Source organism: Falco peregrinus, chromosome 7 (assembly GCF_023634155.1).
Source record: "Falco peregrinus isolate bFalPer1 chromosome 7, bFalPer1.pri, whole genome shotgun sequence".
NCBI classification, from domain to species: Eukaryota; Metazoa; Chordata; class Aves; order Falconiformes; family Falconidae; genus Falco; species Falco peregrinus.
Window position 1 is genome coordinate 51,146,225 of NC_073727.1, and position 18,387 is coordinate 51,164,611.

The following is an 18,387-nucleotide window of genomic DNA, read 5'->3' on the forward strand; positions in this document are numbered from 1 at the left end:
TGCTGATTGTGGCTGTTGGTTTGTTCCATCCGCATCTGCTGTGTATTGTAAAAATCAAGAATGATAGAGAAGTGGCTCTTCTGTGGCAGGTAAACACATCTTACTTCTTTTCAGTTTGAAGAACTAAATTCTGTGTGCGTTGATGGCCTAACTTGTTAGACTTAGGAAAGGAGCACAGACTGAGAGTGGCATCAGTTTAGCTCTGTTTAAATAGTTGTAGCTAAACTGGAGCAAATTGTTAACATCGGATTATTTGTTTCAGTTCTTCAAATTCTTAGTTCTTGTTTAAACTGCAGTGAGGAACATACTGGTTTAAAACTGGTGTCCAAGTCTGCTCTTCTTTTGAAAGATAAAGCTTTATAATTTAGAAGAAGTATTCATGATAAGAAACTGTAAAGCAGTGGGCATTGGGGATGAGGGTGATTTGCAACTCTGAAAGTGATGGGAGAGGAAGAATTTGCACCCTTTCAGTGATTTCCTAGGTTGAATATGCTTGCCGAGTGGTTTATGTAAACCCATTTTATGTTGCAATCCAACAGTCTTAAACACATGTGCAGAGTCTTACTTCCTCTAAGAGAATGATAATTGACAGCTGAAAAGTACTAACTTCTTGGTGGTTTTTAATGTGATGACAGACATTCATCTGAACAGTCTTTCATGTGCTCAAGAGGGAAGAATACTTTATCGTTATGTGTCAGGAAGAAATCAAGAAAGTACATCTCTGTAGGCAAATGTAGTCAGTATAAACAGTGTGCCCTGCTTCAGATCTATCTTAGAAAGGTGTTAGAGAGATTAAAAAATAATATCTGTAGATGAAGGAAACAAAAGATTACATTACTTGCGTAGTTTTCAGGGGCAGAGGAAGGAGAACATTCTCCTGGACCAGAATGCATGTCATTGCCACCATAGGTGACTATGTCATGCTGTATTAAAGTGGAACAAGATAATTATATTGAAACCAGCTTGTCTTTTTACTTTTTTTTTTTTTGAGCCTATTCCTTCACTACCCTGCTGTGAGCAAGACAAATTTGTCATTTACTGCTAAATGTATTACTTGCAACATACAAACCAGAGTATTGCTAAAGGTGAATAATGTGGATTTTTAAACTCTTATAAGAGATTCTGCTTCTACTTATAGTAGAGATGGGTACTTAGATCTTTTCAGAGGGAGCCCTATTACTGCCTTGGCAGAGCTCACAGGTTTTAGAGGTATGGTGAAGCTGCTGTATGCTTTTTTTAGCCATATCTACTATTATAATTAAGTATCTCTCCTTATTAATTCTCTTTTAAATCCCTAGAGCGTTATGCAACATAATTACCACTGTGGTGTTAAGACAGAGATAAAGTAGTTAGAATTGTGCTTAGATGTTTGCTCTGAAAGTAGAATTTTCCTTATTTTTAAATCAGTTGGCTTCCTGTGAGATATCATGGTGGAAGAATTTGTAAAGAACTGTAAATGTGGAGGAGCTAAAGCCTTGCAAATGAACTTGGGAAGTGTGATTTCATGAGACATGCCAAAGAAGCTTTTGGGGAGGGAAGACAAGAAAACTGCTCCCTTGTGTGTAAGGAATTATGTGAAATAAATGCATATAAAAGGCCATTTACTTGAGTTCCTCTTAATGATGTGTGGGTTTAATGGTTAAAAATTAAAAAGGTGTGCTTTGAGGATGTGACCTCCCTACTTTTGTATCTCTCCTGTCCTCAGATTTTTAAGTATTTCTAAGTATTTCAGAATGGAATAAAATGGCTGGCGAGGTTAAAGGAGAGTAGAGCTTTCAGCTTTTCTAACATGCTGGTGAGGCTTTCTGGAATTCTACTGCACTTCACATAGATTCTTGATGGAGGTGTTGGAAACGCAGTAGCAGGTAGTTCTATAGATGTATGTAACTGCTTAAATTGAGTGGCAAAGTTGCGAGATACTCAAGAGGCTAGAAATTGAATTTGATTTAATGGAGACAGTAAAAATAAATTGTTATCAAAATTACTTCTGTATGTACTCTTGTTGAGACACAAGAGGTATGATTAAACAAGATGCAGGTATCTGAGAAAACTGCTGTTGGTCATAAAGGAAAAAAGTATCTTGAAAATGCATAAAAAGTTTCAGCAGAATCTGGAAAACGCCAGGATGCATATTAAGGAGATAAATTACTTAAATTTGTGTATTTCAGATAATGCTTGTGGTTGGCTGGGCTAACTTAGCAATTTGGGAAGGTAGATAGGTTGTGCTCTATCCATAGTTAGAGGTGAGAGAGAATGGGTGAACTGGAGACTTGATCCACTTATTTTAGAATTTAAACAGTAGTCCTTTGGTTCTGCCAAATACAAGACAAGTGAAAAGAGAGGCTCCTAGACAGTGTGTTATAGAGAAAGGGAGTTGGGAGACCTCATCAGTAGTTAAAGAAAACCTGGGAATATATGGTTTTTACTTCACCTGCTGCTTCTGAGTGTTTCTTCTGAGGTCTTAGAGAAAGTGTCTAAGGCAAGAGAGAAGATAAAATGCCAAGAGGCAACAGAAAGAGTAGCACTCAGGGAGCTGATGGTAATGTTGAGTTGATGTAGCTGACTATCCCTGTCCTGATGTTTGTCAGTGTTACCAGTGGCTTGAATGTAAAGTGAGAAGATAAGAACCTACATATGCAAAGAAAACAAAATTTCAGGTGTCTGATCCTGTAGTGGAGTAGAAAATTGTGGGTTGGTAGGTGTCTTCGTTCCATATAGCATTCAAAGCATGATAGATGACTTGTTTCACACAAGCCAGAATTCGGTGGTAGTCCTCAAGTCAGCTTATCATGCTATCTGTGCGTGTTCTGAATGTTTCGCTCTAGAGTGTCATGAATATGATGTACGAGCATTTGCGAGGGAAAGATTAAAATAAGTGTTCTTTCTCACCTGTGAAAACTAGGATATCTAATGTTAGTGATTATATTCTACATGAAAGATACAATTTAAAATGAAATTTTCAGTGCGACTACTCTGTAGCTGCCAAATATAAATAAAAATGACCATGTTGCTACTTATGCTTCAGTACTTCGGCAGACTGCCTAGCTTGTTTTAGTGTAGTGTAAGTTAATGGAAAATCTGAAGAGAATGAAAAGGAAACAAAGTCTGCCAAGAGATAATAATATTTGTTCAAAGAGATGTGCTAAAGAATTTCTTTATATACTGAAGCCAGTATAAATACTGCTTTTAGTTCAGAGGGTTTTATGCCTGTTGCCAAAATTGTCAGTGTAGAAGCAGCTGTGGATTTTTTCCTTGAGCTATGATTATATGATGATGAAATTTGTGTTCTCCATTCTAAACAGGTGTTAACCACTCAGTCATTATATAGTATACATGATTATGTCACTTTCCAGTGGAGAGATGACTTGTCCTTGAATATGCACAGTAAGTTTGTTTGAACTGAGTTAGCCTGAATTAATTCAAAGTTAGGTCTGTTGCGTTTCAGAGACTTGATTCTGATGCTCTCCCTCTCACCCCTGGTTTTTCAAGTGTTGATTATGAAACAGAGGTTATCTTAATGTCTTGTCTGCTGATCGAGTTTCAAGTGACTTCTTGTTTCTGTGGCTTCCTGTGGTCAGATGAAATAATAAAATTTCTGTTTTCAGTTTCATTTTAATTCTGAAGATTTTGAAAGCAGTTGTAGCAATTCCAGGTAAAAGACTGGAATTATTGGTACCTGTTTCATCTTTATAGCCCACGCTATCATAAGTTTTCATGCTTTGGGAACAATGCCGGTTTAAATGTTAATTTTCAGTTTGGAATTTGATAATAAATTAATTTTAAAAAATTCTTTAGTGATATTGGAATAAACTCATTGGGAAAATTTTATACTACTGGGAGTTCTGTAAGTTACGAAATAATGACTTTTTTTTTTTATTCTTACAGCAGCAATTTAAATACCAGTTTAACAGTTTTAGAAATGGTATGTTTTGTAGTTAACTAAAAGAAAGTTTTGTGTCCTTTCTCAGATTGTTACAGTTTAGTGAAACTAGCTTGGATTTGAATGAAATGATCCATTTTTAACCACCGTGTTCATAACTAGTCAACTATATCTTGCAAGTAAATACCTCGAGGGGTGGGTAATACAGATGTAATTGGTAAAATCAGTACTTGTAACATTCCCTGGTTCTGTCGAGGGATTCTTCATTATTTTGCAATGAAGTAGTAGGACTTCTGTGTGTATACAGAGGTTGCCCAGGTCTCTGATACCATACTTGTCTTAATTCTTTTGCTATCTCACTGGGGGTAGTCAGTAGAACAATATTTACTAGTTTGTTTTCACATTGTGTGCTCAGTAACTGCATCCTTGAGTTGACAGTTTTCTCATTGCTGAAAGATACAGCATTTCATTTCCAAATGCTATGGTTAACTTCATAACTAGCAAATAGTAGTGTATAGATGTAGTTTTGTTTTGTTAGGTTTTGTTTTGTTTTGCTTTCAAAGTGCTTTATTATTAAAAATATGTAAAATAACTTTTTATATACTTTTTAATGATGTGAGCAATCTTGTAAGTGTTCTAAGGGGCTGCACATAACTTTTACTTCAGTAGCTGAATTCCATAAACTTGCACACATGAAGAAAACATTTGAAGATGGGTGCTGCAGTTTAAAACAAAAAAAAAAAAAAAAAGGTGAAACCAGAGTAGATTTTTCTTTCACGTTACCATGATAGTTATGAAGAGAGGAAGAAAATGGCATTAAGATTTGGGAAAGATTAGAAAGAGAAGACTATCATGCTAGATTATAATCTGTTACTGTATTTAATACCTAATATACGTTTTTCCCCCCACAGAAATTAGCAGAGTACGGAAAGACATGTATAACGACACATTAAATGGTAGTACGGAGAAGAGAAGTGCAGAATTACCAGATGCTGTGGGACCTATTGTACAGTTACAAGAGAAACTATATGTGCCTGTAAAAGAATATCCAGATGTAAGTATATCTTTTTAGTCCCTAAATTATTTTTTGATCCTTGTGGTCGTCTTTAAATGTAAATTTCATGTGATGCTACCCTTGGATCACAGTGAATTGCTTTTGACAAGATACTGCTTAGGGAAGCAGTGTATTTTCCACTTGGTGGTTTGATTTTGTAGTGAGTATAAGTGGAAGAAGGTTGTGTTAAATACGAAAATATTATGGATTATAAGGCTGTAGATTTAACACCAGAATTTTCTTCTTCATTCAGTACTGTCAGTCCTGAGACACTATAGTGAGTTTTATGAGGGAATGTAGCTCTTGGGACAGTGTTTTTTCATCTAAAAGTTCGTTGGAGAACCCCTAGAGACCATTTAGAGACCTGGAGACTGCACTTTATCTCAATTACTGTTTGTCACATACCTGTGTAATGAGGTTAAGCCATGACACTTGTTCTGTTACATACAGCAATATGTTTATCTTGGGGTTGGTTCCTGCCACACACACCTCCCTTCCCTGCCCCCTTCCACCCACCTTAAGGAAAGCTCAGCGCTCTTGCTTGCATCCCAACGTTACCTTCTCCGTTGGGTGTTCTGTTCTATTGTACACCTACCTTTTTGAGGGAGAATGGTTTCATTTAATTAGAGGAACTATTTAGAACTCCTGTGTCTGGTTTCTTAAAACAACTGGGGAAAAATAGCCCTGTCAAAATATGCCCCAGCTGTTTCCAATGACAAAATAAGATCATTGTCAAAATAAGATGTTTTGTTATTCTTCCCTAATAGAAATCAGAGGTGCTGTTGTAATGGAGGAGTGCAGGGTCCAAAGTGAGGCATTTGCACATGAAATTGTGTAAAGTGGAAGAAAGTAGAGAACAGCAAATAAAGGAAGTAACACTTCTGTATTTCTGTGGCCTTTCTCTTATCATTAATTAGATTAAGCTCTCCAAATTGAGCTTCATTATTTTAATACTGCATAGAACATACAGGCCTCTAAATAAAATATCATTGTGTCGTACTTTATTATGAAAATTAAGTGGAAGTTGTTATTCAGAACAGAATATTTAGACAAATGTCTCTTCTACTTTTTCAGTTTTCAAAAAGATGTGAAAGATTTGTTGCTTTTGGGTTAAAATACCTGTACTAGGAAACGTGTTCAAAGAATTTGCATTGCCAGTGAGGACATCTCTCTCCCCTTCCCTTCCATTTTTCTTCTAAATTAAATATATGCCTATGCATATCTATATACATATATGTACACATAAGTACATGCATACAAATCCCCATGCCAAAACCAGTAATTCCTTTGAAACTCCTTGGAATTACAGATTTCTGAGAGGAACTGTGCTGTGCAGTTGTTCGCTGTGCTTAGATATCTGTATGTATCTTAGTTATATCGCTTATTGGCTTTTTAAAACAGCTTAGTTGTTTAAATACTGGTTGTATAACTTGACAGTGCATCCTTTGCAAAGAGTTGCCTTAGTTATTGGTTGTAGTTGTTGCAGAACTTGATGGTTGCTGTACCAGGATCATGAGATAGAAGAAAGAAAAAGGGATTGGATTTCCTGTAATTATTATTAAGCTTTTCTTCTAGAAATCAAGGCTGTAGTAGCTTTGCTCTTCACTGCTGGTTAATTATCAAATATAGTGTAAATAAGCAGGAAATAGTTTGGCTCTAGTTACTTTCAAAGCACTTGTGTAACTTAAGATGTGCGATTTCTCTAGCTACTGCTAGCTCTTTGTGTGCCTTTAGAAGAATGCCTTTGAGGTGTTTTAATAAACATTTACAAATTCAGAAGTTGGAGAGACTTGTGATTTGTATACACGTGACCTGGAATAAAAAAGTATTTGGTTCTTGTGAGATGATGTGAAATGTTTGCTAGAAAATGTAGAACTTCTACCACTGGGGTGGTACTTGGCAGTTTAGGCTTTGTAGGGGAGCTAAGCCCAGCATTCTGTGTGCTCCTGCCTGTCTACATGTTGTCTGTATTTGATCCTAGCTACTCAGAATGGAATCTGCACAGCCTCAGTGATTGGTTGGGCAACTAGAATATACCACTACATACAAAAACATTTGTGGTTTTGTATTTAGGCCCTTAGTAAGATCTTTTTTGCGATTAGAATTTAAATAACTACAATGTTCAAAAGGTCTGGAGTACAGTGATCCCAACTTGTCTTAAAAAAAACAAACCTAAACCTGTGAAATTCACTTGTGAAGATTAATTTCACGTGTAAAGATAATTTCATTGTAGTCACACAGTGTTATGTGAAACTTCTTGCTCATATCTAGCAGTTGGTTTAATTGTTATCAGATACAGGGAAGACTTGCTGTGCAGACTATTAAGAGTGAGTTTGTCAGATAAATACAGTTAATTCTTTCTATTGCTGTCATTCTCTTGCAACTGACAATCTTGTATATCTTAGAGACATAAATATGGATAAAAGTATCAGAGGAGAGTGACCAGAAAGTGTTTTCTGATGTAGATTATGTAAAACTGTTTATAACAGGGAAAAAAAAATCAACAAACTTTTATGATGTTCTAATAAATTTTTATTGTGGTAAATATTTTTTACTTACTTTAAGCATATAGATTAGTTGACTGTAGTGAATACTGAATAGTACTATAGTGCCACTTTGTGCACAGAATTCTGAATTGTGAGGCATAAAAATAATGGTCTGCCACAAGCTGAAACAAACTTATGTTTTACATATGTATATTTAAACAGACATATATGTCTAAAAGATGAAATAGTAAATTGTCATAGCATAAATCACTTTGATGTTACTGTTTGACTGTCCTTTGGGTACCTCCACAGAGGAAAATACATAAAATTGGATTGCAAAGCTAAAATACATATATAAAATTCCCTATAGTCTCTTAATAATTTAGTTTTTATATGCATGCATATGAAGTATTTCTATTTTAATTTTTATTCTAAGACCATACTTGATGCAAGGTTTAACTGCAGTTTTTAAATGCTGATTTGCTGACTGTTTATCTGTACTGGGAAGTGAAAGATACTCAAAAAAATCTTACTAAAGAATAACTAATTTTCTTCTGTATGTCATAATAATAATAATGAGCATTTTTCCATGATGTAATCACAGTCTGATAGTTTGCATAACTGTTGGTATGGATGGTTTTCTGGCCCCTTGTTTTTTCCATTACAAACTACAGTAATGCAGTTGTGTATATTTGTATATATTATTTTAGCACCCTTGGAAGGCTTTAGACCTTTATAGACATTTTTAGTTTTAAAACTGAGATTTGAGCTACTTAGCTTTTCTGAACCATGTATGTGCTTCTGAGGTTTGAGAGAGAAATTGTGCAGAAGGCACCCAGAAGATGAAATTCCATTCGTTGTTTATAAGTTGCCCTTCAGTTAAAAATGTGTTCTCTTTCCAGTTAAATCTTTGTACCCTCGTTTAAGTCTTTGGTGTTACAGTTTGAAGGCGTTTACAATTCACAGAGAAATATCTTCCATCAGTTTAATAAAGTAAGGAGAAAAGATGTCAGGAAAATTATTGAGCTCTTTAGGAGGTAGAAGGATGGAGGGTATACTATTGTTTGTGGCTGAATAGTTAATAGTCTTTAGCATTTCTTATGCTTCAGATAAATGATTAATTTTCCTGAATTTCCCTGAAGAGCTGAGACTAAACTTCCTGTCTGATATCAATTTAAACAGTTTTTGGAATTAGTACCTACAAATGTTGGACTGAATAAATGTTTTTCTATTATAATCATGGCTTTATTATTAATAAGTACCCTGTTAGCTCTGATTAATGTGAAATTCTCTGTTGGAACTCTTCTGTGCCTCTTCAGTAAAAATGTAAGAACTCAGTAATTATCGCATCTAAAGTAGCATGTCCTTTGAGTATACTGAAGCTCAAAGGCCAGCAGTGATAAACAGCTTGCACGTACTTTCTGACCATTTTAGTTAAAACTGTTTAATTAGTACAACAGAATGATGAACAGAGGGATTCATTTTACTATGGGGAACTTACTGACAAAACGTTTAAGTCCTTTTTCAATTTGGTAATATCAGAGTTTAATAGCATCCCTAATATGGATTAGGAAAATGATAACATCTTCTTTATTTATTGTTCTGATTCTTTTACTGAAGCTCTTCATTCCCTAGTGGTAAACAGGGAAGGAGGCTAAAACGGCTGGCTGTGTTTACCCTTGCAACAGGAAAAGACAGTGTGACTGGTCCCTTGTAAATAAACGTGGGCTACAGAGTATCAGCAGGGTTGAGGGTAGATTGGCAAAAAGTCAACTACTGATACAAGTATGAATATATATGAAAGCAATAGAATAGCTTGATTTTCTGATTTCCAGTCTGAATGAGATATTTGGAAAAACATTCTAGCAGAAGTAGTGGATGCAAAAAAGTTAATTTTGACTTTGATCTCTATATGTTTATGATAGGCTTTATACACTGGTTGCAAATGGTAGGGGAATGGATTCATTGAGAATAGTGCCATTTGTTAAGAGGCTAATAAAACTGAGCTGTGCCTTAATACTCATATGCAGCTTTTTTTACCCTTTCTGTCTAATGTTTTATTGAATATCTTTCCACTACTGACAGTCTGATTCACCTTTTGAAAGATAAGCTTCTCTTGAGCCCTGGTTCACACTCAAAAAGTTTGCTATTTGGGGTTTTTTTGGTAGCACCTTGCTGAAAGATGACATGCTTGTTTCTGAATAAAATTATGGCAACGTCTGTCAAATCTCCAGAGTCTGTTTGTCCTCAGAGGCAAAAGGATGGAAGACAGTCTAGAAAAGATTAAAAACCAAAACAAAACAAACCCCCTGTCCTTTGGTTTTTCTGATGGTAATCTTGCAGGTTTCGCAGCAGTTCAGCAGTACTGATGAACTTTGTCCGTATCTCATCCTTGTGAAAGTTAATTCTTCCCCATTTAACTCTTCAAGCTTTGGATGTAATTGATGTGATAACCTAGTCATTTATCTGTTAATATTCTTGTTCCCATTTCATTCTTACTTTCAAATTTTGTTCTTTAACTATTCGCAGATATGTGTTTTGTGTGTATATAAATAAATAATAATAAAAAAAGAAGGCAGCGTGGAGGTAAGACAAGTAAAGATGAAGTAAATAGCACTTGCATTAGCTAGGGACAATGTTTCCCCTAATATTTTTCAAAGTAAATTTGGAAATCTGGGAGAAGAAATTAGTTGCATCTGGTACTGATACACAAGTTGAACGTACTTGTTAGGTTTGTCATGTGGTGCTTGTATTAGTAATGTCTTCAAATTAACATCATAGGATTAGACTTCTAGTGATGTTGAGCATATATATGACACTTCCAGTAGAAAGCAATGGATTATTTTTCTTGTTTAGTCACCATACACATCCAACTCATAAGGATAGGAGTCCTCCAATCTGACATTAACAGTTAGTGCTAGACATTAGGGTGCCTTCTATACACCGTGTATGAGGAGGATTTTGTATGGGGAAGACAAGTACTGAAGGAGAATGGTAGGCTAGAAATGACTCTGAACAGCTAGTTTGTAGATGCCTGTTTTCCTGTGAATGACATACCTAAAGTTTTAGTTAAAATAAACTAATCTTACTAAAACTTTGGGAATTACAAAATTTGAGGTTGCAAAGGACGTATCCAACTGAACTTTTTCAAGAGCAAGTTGAGACGTAGTAGACATCTGTCGTGCTTGGTTTTGCTTGCATGGTGCCTTTCATTATGGCTTGTCTATCAATTGTAGTTGTCTTTGCAGACTTAGGCTTTCAAGGGGCAGTCTGTTTAATCAGAGCTGTTTTCTTAATACCCTCTTGGTTTAGAATTCGTGCTTTATGTGCATAAGTTTCTTTAGTTCATGAACTACAAAAATAATTGGATACATAGTTTCAGGTAATCATGTACTATGACTGTTGTGTCAGTTTGTCTATGCTTCTTTTCACTGAACTGTTTTCTACCAAAACTTCTACTTCTTGTAGTGGCTCTTGCAAGACCAAGTGCAGAAGAGTTGCGTGCAATTACAAATAATGAAAGGTCAATTGTGGGGCAGAGAGATTTGTAGAATATTTTTTTTGTTGTTGTTCAGTCTCTTCTTACAAATGTTTATTGTAGTAAAGAAGGGTTTTATACAGAGAGAAGGAAGTGCTCCAGCATGACATTTTTGCTTGCTGTTGTGAATAGGTCAGGTACACTTGGGTACACCTGCTGAACTTGATAGTTTTTTTTCTGAATTAACATCCTGTATACTTAAAGTAGGACTGGGGACTGCAGTAAACATGGAAATACATCAGCAAGGGCTAAAACCATACTTAATAGAGCAAGGCAGAGCTGTGTTTAAAATACATGTGTGGATTTCCAAATTCCCGTTTAGGCTTCAGAATCCCTAGTAGATGCACTCAGTTATTCAAAGTCAGAACAGATCTTCCCTTTTCTTCAGAGAGCTGGAGTTAACTCCTGAAGGATGGGGTTTGTAGCCGAGAAGCACAGTGTTTTAAGGAGGTAGGAAATACAGAGAGAAAATCCCTTTATTGAGAATGAAGAGGTCTTTAAAGTTTTTCCCCCTTCTGATTAGTTGACAAAGGAGACCTGTAATGTTGACGTGCTGTGATTTCCTCAGAAAATTAACATGGCAATTATAATAACATGGTGTCTTCCTTTTTACTGTAATTTTCTTTCTTCTCCCTGCTCCATATCTAGTGGTCAGATAGCTTTTGATTGATAGGCATATTAGATATTGCTTCCTTTTTAGAAGCCTTGTAGTTTAGGTATTACTGTTTGTACATGCCAATTCTTACAGAGTTGCCCTTGCAAAAGTAATTCAATACTTTATTGTCAGAGGACAGCATGAGTTCTGTAACTTCATATAGGTAGATCAGTGAAATGCAAGTCTTCATTAATTGCGCTTGTTCCCTCTTTCACCAGAATAAGGCACCAAGCACCATCCTGAATTGCTATTAAAAGTACTTTTGAGTACCATTAGAAATATCAGTCTGATATTTTCCTTGTATCTCTCCTAAATCATACACTTAGATAAAAATCAGCTTATATGTCCTCAGTATTAAAAGGTCTGTTGTTTATTACTGCCCACAAGCCTGGGGTGGGTGGGCAGACGGTATGTGTGTGCATATTAATTAAAAATACAATTGCCTTTTAAGCAAGAACATGGACGAGTTTTTCTTAAAAAGGTGTGCTGCCTTCTGTGTTTTGTTCCATAGCTTTGGGATTGTTGTTTACTTACCTTAGTTTAGAAGCTGGATTTAGAATAAAACACAACTGCTACCTCAGCAGATATCTCTGTAGGAGATTCTGAGATGGTGTAGCTAATAGCTACTCATCCATTTTTGTATGGAACTACTCAGTTTATTCAGTTAGTCTCTGCTATTTTTTAAATCCAGTAAGATCGGTAGTTGGACACAGTTGGTTAATTTGTTACTTTAGCATAATTTACAATTCTAAGCTTTTATGTTTCTTTAATCTTTCTTATTAAGAGCAGCATAATATAGCTGAATTCTGTGAAGGCACTGATTCCTTTTGAAATTTGCTACTCTTCTTTGAAACGGTGTATGTTGTTTTTCTTTCATATACACTCAGTATTTTAAGAAAACTAAGGCTGGGTGATGAGCAGCCAGTTCCTTTTTACACCGTAGTTGCACTCATTTCAGTTGTCTTTTATATAGCATAGTACCCCCATCTTCCAGGAAGGCTCATGCACCTGTCCTAATTGTGTACTTTGATCCATCCATCCAACAATTTTAAGATGCTTAGGTTGATTAATGCCTTTTCAGAAGCCTTTGTTTCTTTTGAGGACTGATACAGGCTTGATCAATACCTTTCTGCTATGTGGTTTATAAAACCATCAGAACATACCAACCTAAAAATTCAAGTTACAAACCAGAAGTTACAAACATTATGATCTGTAGTCTTGAAGGACATGGAGAGCTTTGCCCTGTTGTCAGTTATGCAGGGGACTGCTTGCTCTGGGAAGATTGTCAACTGAATTATGATTTAAAGTTGTCTTAAATATGCAGCAGTTTCTCAGATGATTTTTTTTTTCCCCCGCCAAGTACAAGTGATCTAAAAATGTGAATGCTGCATGAAATAGTTATCACTCTATTGCCATTTCAAATTTATTATCATGATTAGTGGAAATGGCCAATTGTTACCTTGTTAATATATCTTAAGTACTGATGATAATATATTGTTCAAACTAACGTATTAAACTTTGGGGTCATAGCGTTTGAATTTTATAGTTCAAAGTCATTTGACTGTATTTTGATTAGTGTTGTTTTTAAAGTGGATGTCACTTGCATTAAAAATAAAGCAAGATTGCTGTCAGTCAACACAAATAATGAAAATACTATTTTTTTGGGCTTTGGTCTCTAGATTTTTTCAAGTTAGTCTGGCTAAAATAATATTTTGCATATTCTTTTTTCTTCAACAAATGCAAATGTTCTCCTTGAGACCTGGGAAGTTGTAAAAAAGGGCGTTTGAGCCGTTCTGAAGGATTTCAGTTACTTTCAGGGAGTCAGTGGATGGGCAGGCTGAATTAGAGACCAACTTGAAACTCTGGCTATGTAGTATAAATAGGGCTGCAAAATAACTTGGGATATAGAGATTATGTTACTACAGACAGGTAGATTGGCAAGTGAACCTGAAGTGCATCTCAATGCTTTATGATAACTCTTTATTATACCTTTTTTCCTGTGGTGAATATGGAGTGGTTCCTTTTCTGTTGCAATGAGTCTGGTGGTGGGGATCATCATGGAACTGTTGAATGTGGCAGTTTGTCTCCTTAATTTAAAAGCCCTGTGGTAAAAGGCAAAAGCTAGTTATAAATGAAGTCTGAATGTAGTAATTGTTGATGTGCTGCTATTTTAGTACTTGTTTTAATTGTAAATATTTGAGATAATAGATTCAATATTATTTCACATCCAAAGGTGCTGTTATCACTGTAATACTAGACTCTCTAAGACTGCTGCTCTGAACTCCTTGGTGCTGGCTGAAGCACGTAACTCTAGTGCACATGTTGTTACACTTACACCCTTAAAGGCTCCCGACTAGTTGGGTTTTTTAAGGTGTTTCAAGCACTTTTCAGTTTTGCCTCGTTTGTTGTCTTAAGTATTACCTACTTACAGATAGAGAAGAGAGTTAATGTTTGGCAATATAACAGTTTTTAGCAGAAGTAATTTGAAGCAAATAAGGTAGATTAAACCTCTAAAAGAAATATTCAGAGGGCTATAATTTGAGGTATCTTCTGCATTTCCGACCTGTTCTCCTGCAGTTCTAGGCTTGAATTTTGCAAACATTGATTCTGGCAGCTGTGCATGTCTGTAGCAGCCTTTTCAGAAGGTGAATGGAATTGTTCAATTTTTCACTTTAAATATGGTCAGCACTGAGAAACATATTTATGTTTTTTGTTGTTGTTTAAAAGAAATAATTGGACAACAGCAAGTAGACATTGAAAGCTGCTAGTCCTTTTTTTCTTTAACTTGGCTGAAGCATATGACTTGAAGTCTGGTAGCATGACAAACACTACCAATTATATAACCCTACTGATTTTTGTTCTGAACTTTTGGGAGGGTGCGATTGCTTTTGTTTTGATGAAACAATTTAAAATTACTTTGATGTGTTTCAGTATTGTCATGGCATGAAATTACAGACCTAGTTTGGTAAATCAACTAATGAATCTAATACAGTACAAAAGTATGTACGTGGAAATTGATTGCAGTGTACAAAGCTCCTATGGCTAAGCATTGTAATTCCATGTTTAATTTCTGAGTTTTTGTAGTTCTGATTGTTGGAATACTTGAAGCCGTGTCAATATATGTAAAGATATAAATAGGTATTTCAGAAGTTGACTTGTCTCAAACTAGGTAAGAATTCTGATTCCCGCCTCACCCCCCATGAATTAATATAAATCAATAAATCAGTTTCTTACTACTATAGAGCTTTAATTCTATGAATCAAATTGCAGTTGTGTTACCAGTACTTGAAGGTGTGTAAAAGTAAAAGCAAAAATTATCTAATACTGGTTGTGATTATAAATTACAATTTAGTCAGCTAAATTAGGTAATTAAAATCAGGCATGTGACTGGAAAGTATGTTTATGTTTAGGAAGGTTAGATACCTTAATTTGTCACTCACCTCAGAAATTTCATAAAATGCATTTTAGCCCCCCAAATATCTTGGTTGAATATGGAAACTTTCATCATAGCTGTCATTGGTAATGCCTGCCTTTGTCCACAGAACAGTACTATGCATCTTTTTCATGGATTTAGTTGCTCTGTTGCTTGGTGCAGTGCCTTTTTTTTTTTTTTTTCCCTTTAAACTTTGTCAAAGAGAATGCTATTGTGGAGGAAAAAATAGTAATAATTGCTTATAATACAGCTTTAATGTCTTCTGATTAGGGAGTGTGCGATTTTTATTTTCTCCTACCTTTCAAGGTGACTTTTACATTGATTTTTTTGGAAGTTAAAATTATAAAACACTGAATAAATCAGCATAATATCTATTGCCTGAAAGGGATGCAGAACTTTCCTGAAGTTCCAGTAACTTAAGATGAAGTGGTTACAAAGCACCTCTCCTTTGCATAAACTAAAGTATAACCTCAAAGCCTATTTCTGTTTGGTCATCTCTTCCTTTTTGGGGAGGAAAAGGGACTCCATTTTGCTGATAATTTAAAAAAAGGGAATGGTGTCCCATAAGTATAAGAATTCCCGTTTGTAAGTATAAGAATTCCCATTTCTGTAAAGCATTTAACAACAGTATCACCATCTGCAGTGATGCTCCAATTTAAACGTATCTTTCTCACTTCTAATTACTGAGAATTGGAAGTTTAGTCTACAGCAAAATTGCCTACTTTTAAGTGCCTTGGGTAATGTCACATGTAGTCACATCTAATTAAAAGGTATTATTATGGAAATTAGCTGTTGGACTGTATATCCTGAGGACCCTTTGTTATTGGAATATGAGTGTGGGGATGTAAACGGTAAAGCTTAGAGGGCACTACTGGTGCCTACAATTAGATTTTGGAGACCGATTTACAACAGCACAACTTGTTAATTCTCTGGATAAATGTGTCATGATTCCCAAGTAGAGCATGGAATTGAACAATTTTTACTCATCTCCTGGTGTTAGAGAAACTGATGTCTTGTCACTGTTCTGAAAACCTCATCTTAGTGAACAGGGTGAAACAGATTATTCACTACCTCACTTAAGCATGCCTACTATTAGATTGTTCACAGGATCTGATTTCCTGAAAGAGTTTCTGTTAACAATCTTTCAATTACTCTTTAAAGGTTTTTGTGACCACTTAAAGGAGGGAACTACCAAAATGTATTGTGGCCCTTTAAATCATTGCAAATGGACCTCTAATGATAACAGAGATTCCTATTTTAAAACCATGAAATTGTTAATTTGTCTATCTTTACAGCTTTCTCACTTATGTTGATAATTCTGAGCAATTTAAAATCCAATTATTTCCAAAATATGACAGTAATTAGATTAGTGTTTTTACATGAACAGAACACGTAGCATAAAATTCATCTTGAGGGATATTATTTTATAGTTACTTGAAATGGAATTGAAACTACCCTATTAAGATTTTCTTCAGACTTGTGGCATGAGGAAAAGGGTTAATGTTTAAAACAATCTTAAACGGAAAGCAAATGTGACTTTAATATACAGTTTATATCAGTATGTATGAAAAGCTTTAAGAAAGCAAAAGTGAAGCAAATAGTACAAATTAATATAGTACAAACAGGAGGATTTCTGTCTTACTAGGTGAGATAGAATAATACTGAAATGACAAATTGTTGTTTTGCTAAAGATCTGAAATTAATGTTTGTATAAACTACTACATAATTTATAAATGGTGAAAATGAGATCAGAAATGGGGGGCGTGGGTGCGGATAACCCCAAAACATTTTTCACCTTGAGTATATTTGACAAGACATGGCTTTTGTCTCTCATAACTGATAAGGTCTCTGCTTTGTTCCGTGTTCATGTACCTCCTGGCTTCTGATCCAGCCCACCATGTCAGCTCAGTAAGGACTGTCAGTAGACTGGAGCAAAAGGGACACTAAATGGTCGACACTGAGGGATGGCAATAAATGAGATGGGAGCTAAATATATAGTTTTGTGACATTCTAGCAGCTGGCTTAAGTCCTGCTGTTTGTTGCTTCAGTATAGTAGCCTTAAAAAGGAAGAGAATGCATTGTAGCACAAGGAAGAAAAAAAACAGCTGGTGGCTTATCAGTCAGCCCTAGTGACAGAGAAGGTTAAAGAGTTTGGAAGGACAAACTTCGAAAGAGTGCTTTTATTAGTAACATAAAATTCTTAATTTTGTATAAATAGTTTTATAAAACTAGTTTGCAGTTTTCCATGGCTTTTTCTGTGCAAAAAGAAATATATAATTTGCTGTCTAAAGACAGGTTTTTTTAAAAAAAAAGTAATTTACTTTTGATTCAAGCAGTTTGTTAGGTGATTTTGCAGTAATGTTCTTTTAATGTTTTCTTGTTCCTTAATGGGACACTTTGGAAAATTTTTGATACTTGATTAAGTACCTTGCAGTTTAGTACTTCATTGAGGGGAAAAAACGTTTATTTTTGTAATAGATGAAATCATGAATGCTCTCGAATGGTATAAATACTCATGTATCTTAATCCTCTCTTTTACTAGAGATGTAGAAGAGTATCGTGATTTAACTGTAATTTGATATTTGATAATTTTCAAAATAGAAGTTAATGTTTGCAAAAAATCAGTGTTTAATTGCCTAAAAACCTCATATTTAAGATGCAACTTGTAACTGCATCTCGTTCTTTTACATGCAGTAAAGGCTGTTAAAATGTAATGAGTCCGGCACCTTAGTTAGAAGATTAATCCTGCCTGATCTTGTTTGCTGCTGCTAGTTGATTGAGGTTTCTGCTGTTTCTTTCAAGAACTTGTTCAGTTCTTGAACCCAAACTTTATTGTTTCTCTTGGCTTTACAGCCATCGGTTGACCCAAAAAGAAGTGAAAAGCAAAATCTCATTTATGGCTTCTCAGCAGGTAAACTAGTAATGAACAAACCTTTTTGTCCTCTCTTTCATGTCTGTGGTGTCTGTGCTGGTGGGGCACCCTAAGGGCACACACCCACCCACTGCCCAGTTTAATAGGTGAGAAAGAATGGGCTCAACCTTTCTCTGAAAGAAGCTGTGGGCTGAAGAGACTGAAACTGTTCCATCCTAAGCCTTTAGTGGAGAGGACGACTTCACCATTTATTTCCTCTTAAATGTGGGCAGGCTCCTTGTGCCAGCAGCATAATCTGATACGGTGGCATGAGGTTTATCTTTTCTATGGGGAGTACTAAAATAGGTACATGAAATTTCAGGTGGACTTGTATGTAGCATGATGATACACCAGATATTATCAAATGATAAGGTTTTCAGACCTTGAGTAAAAGAGAGATTAGTCAGATTTGAGCTTTGCTCAGGGAATT

General features: G+C 35.4%; 1 protein-coding gene across 10 annotated transcripts in view; it reads left to right on the forward strand.

The window, feature by feature from the left end:
* The window catches only part of QKI (QKI, KH domain containing RNA binding), a 159,285-nt gene that overhangs the window by 32,581 nt on the left and 108,317 nt on the right, over positions 1–18,387 (forward strand). For all 10 annotated transcript variants that reach the window (XM_055810560.1, XM_055810562.1, XM_055810563.1 and 7 more), the window contains exon 2: positions 4,792–4,934. In XM_055810560.1, the coding sequence (XP_055666535.1) occupies positions 4,792–4,934 (143 nt within the window). The remainder of the gene's footprint in view (positions 1–4,791; positions 4,935–18,387) is intronic.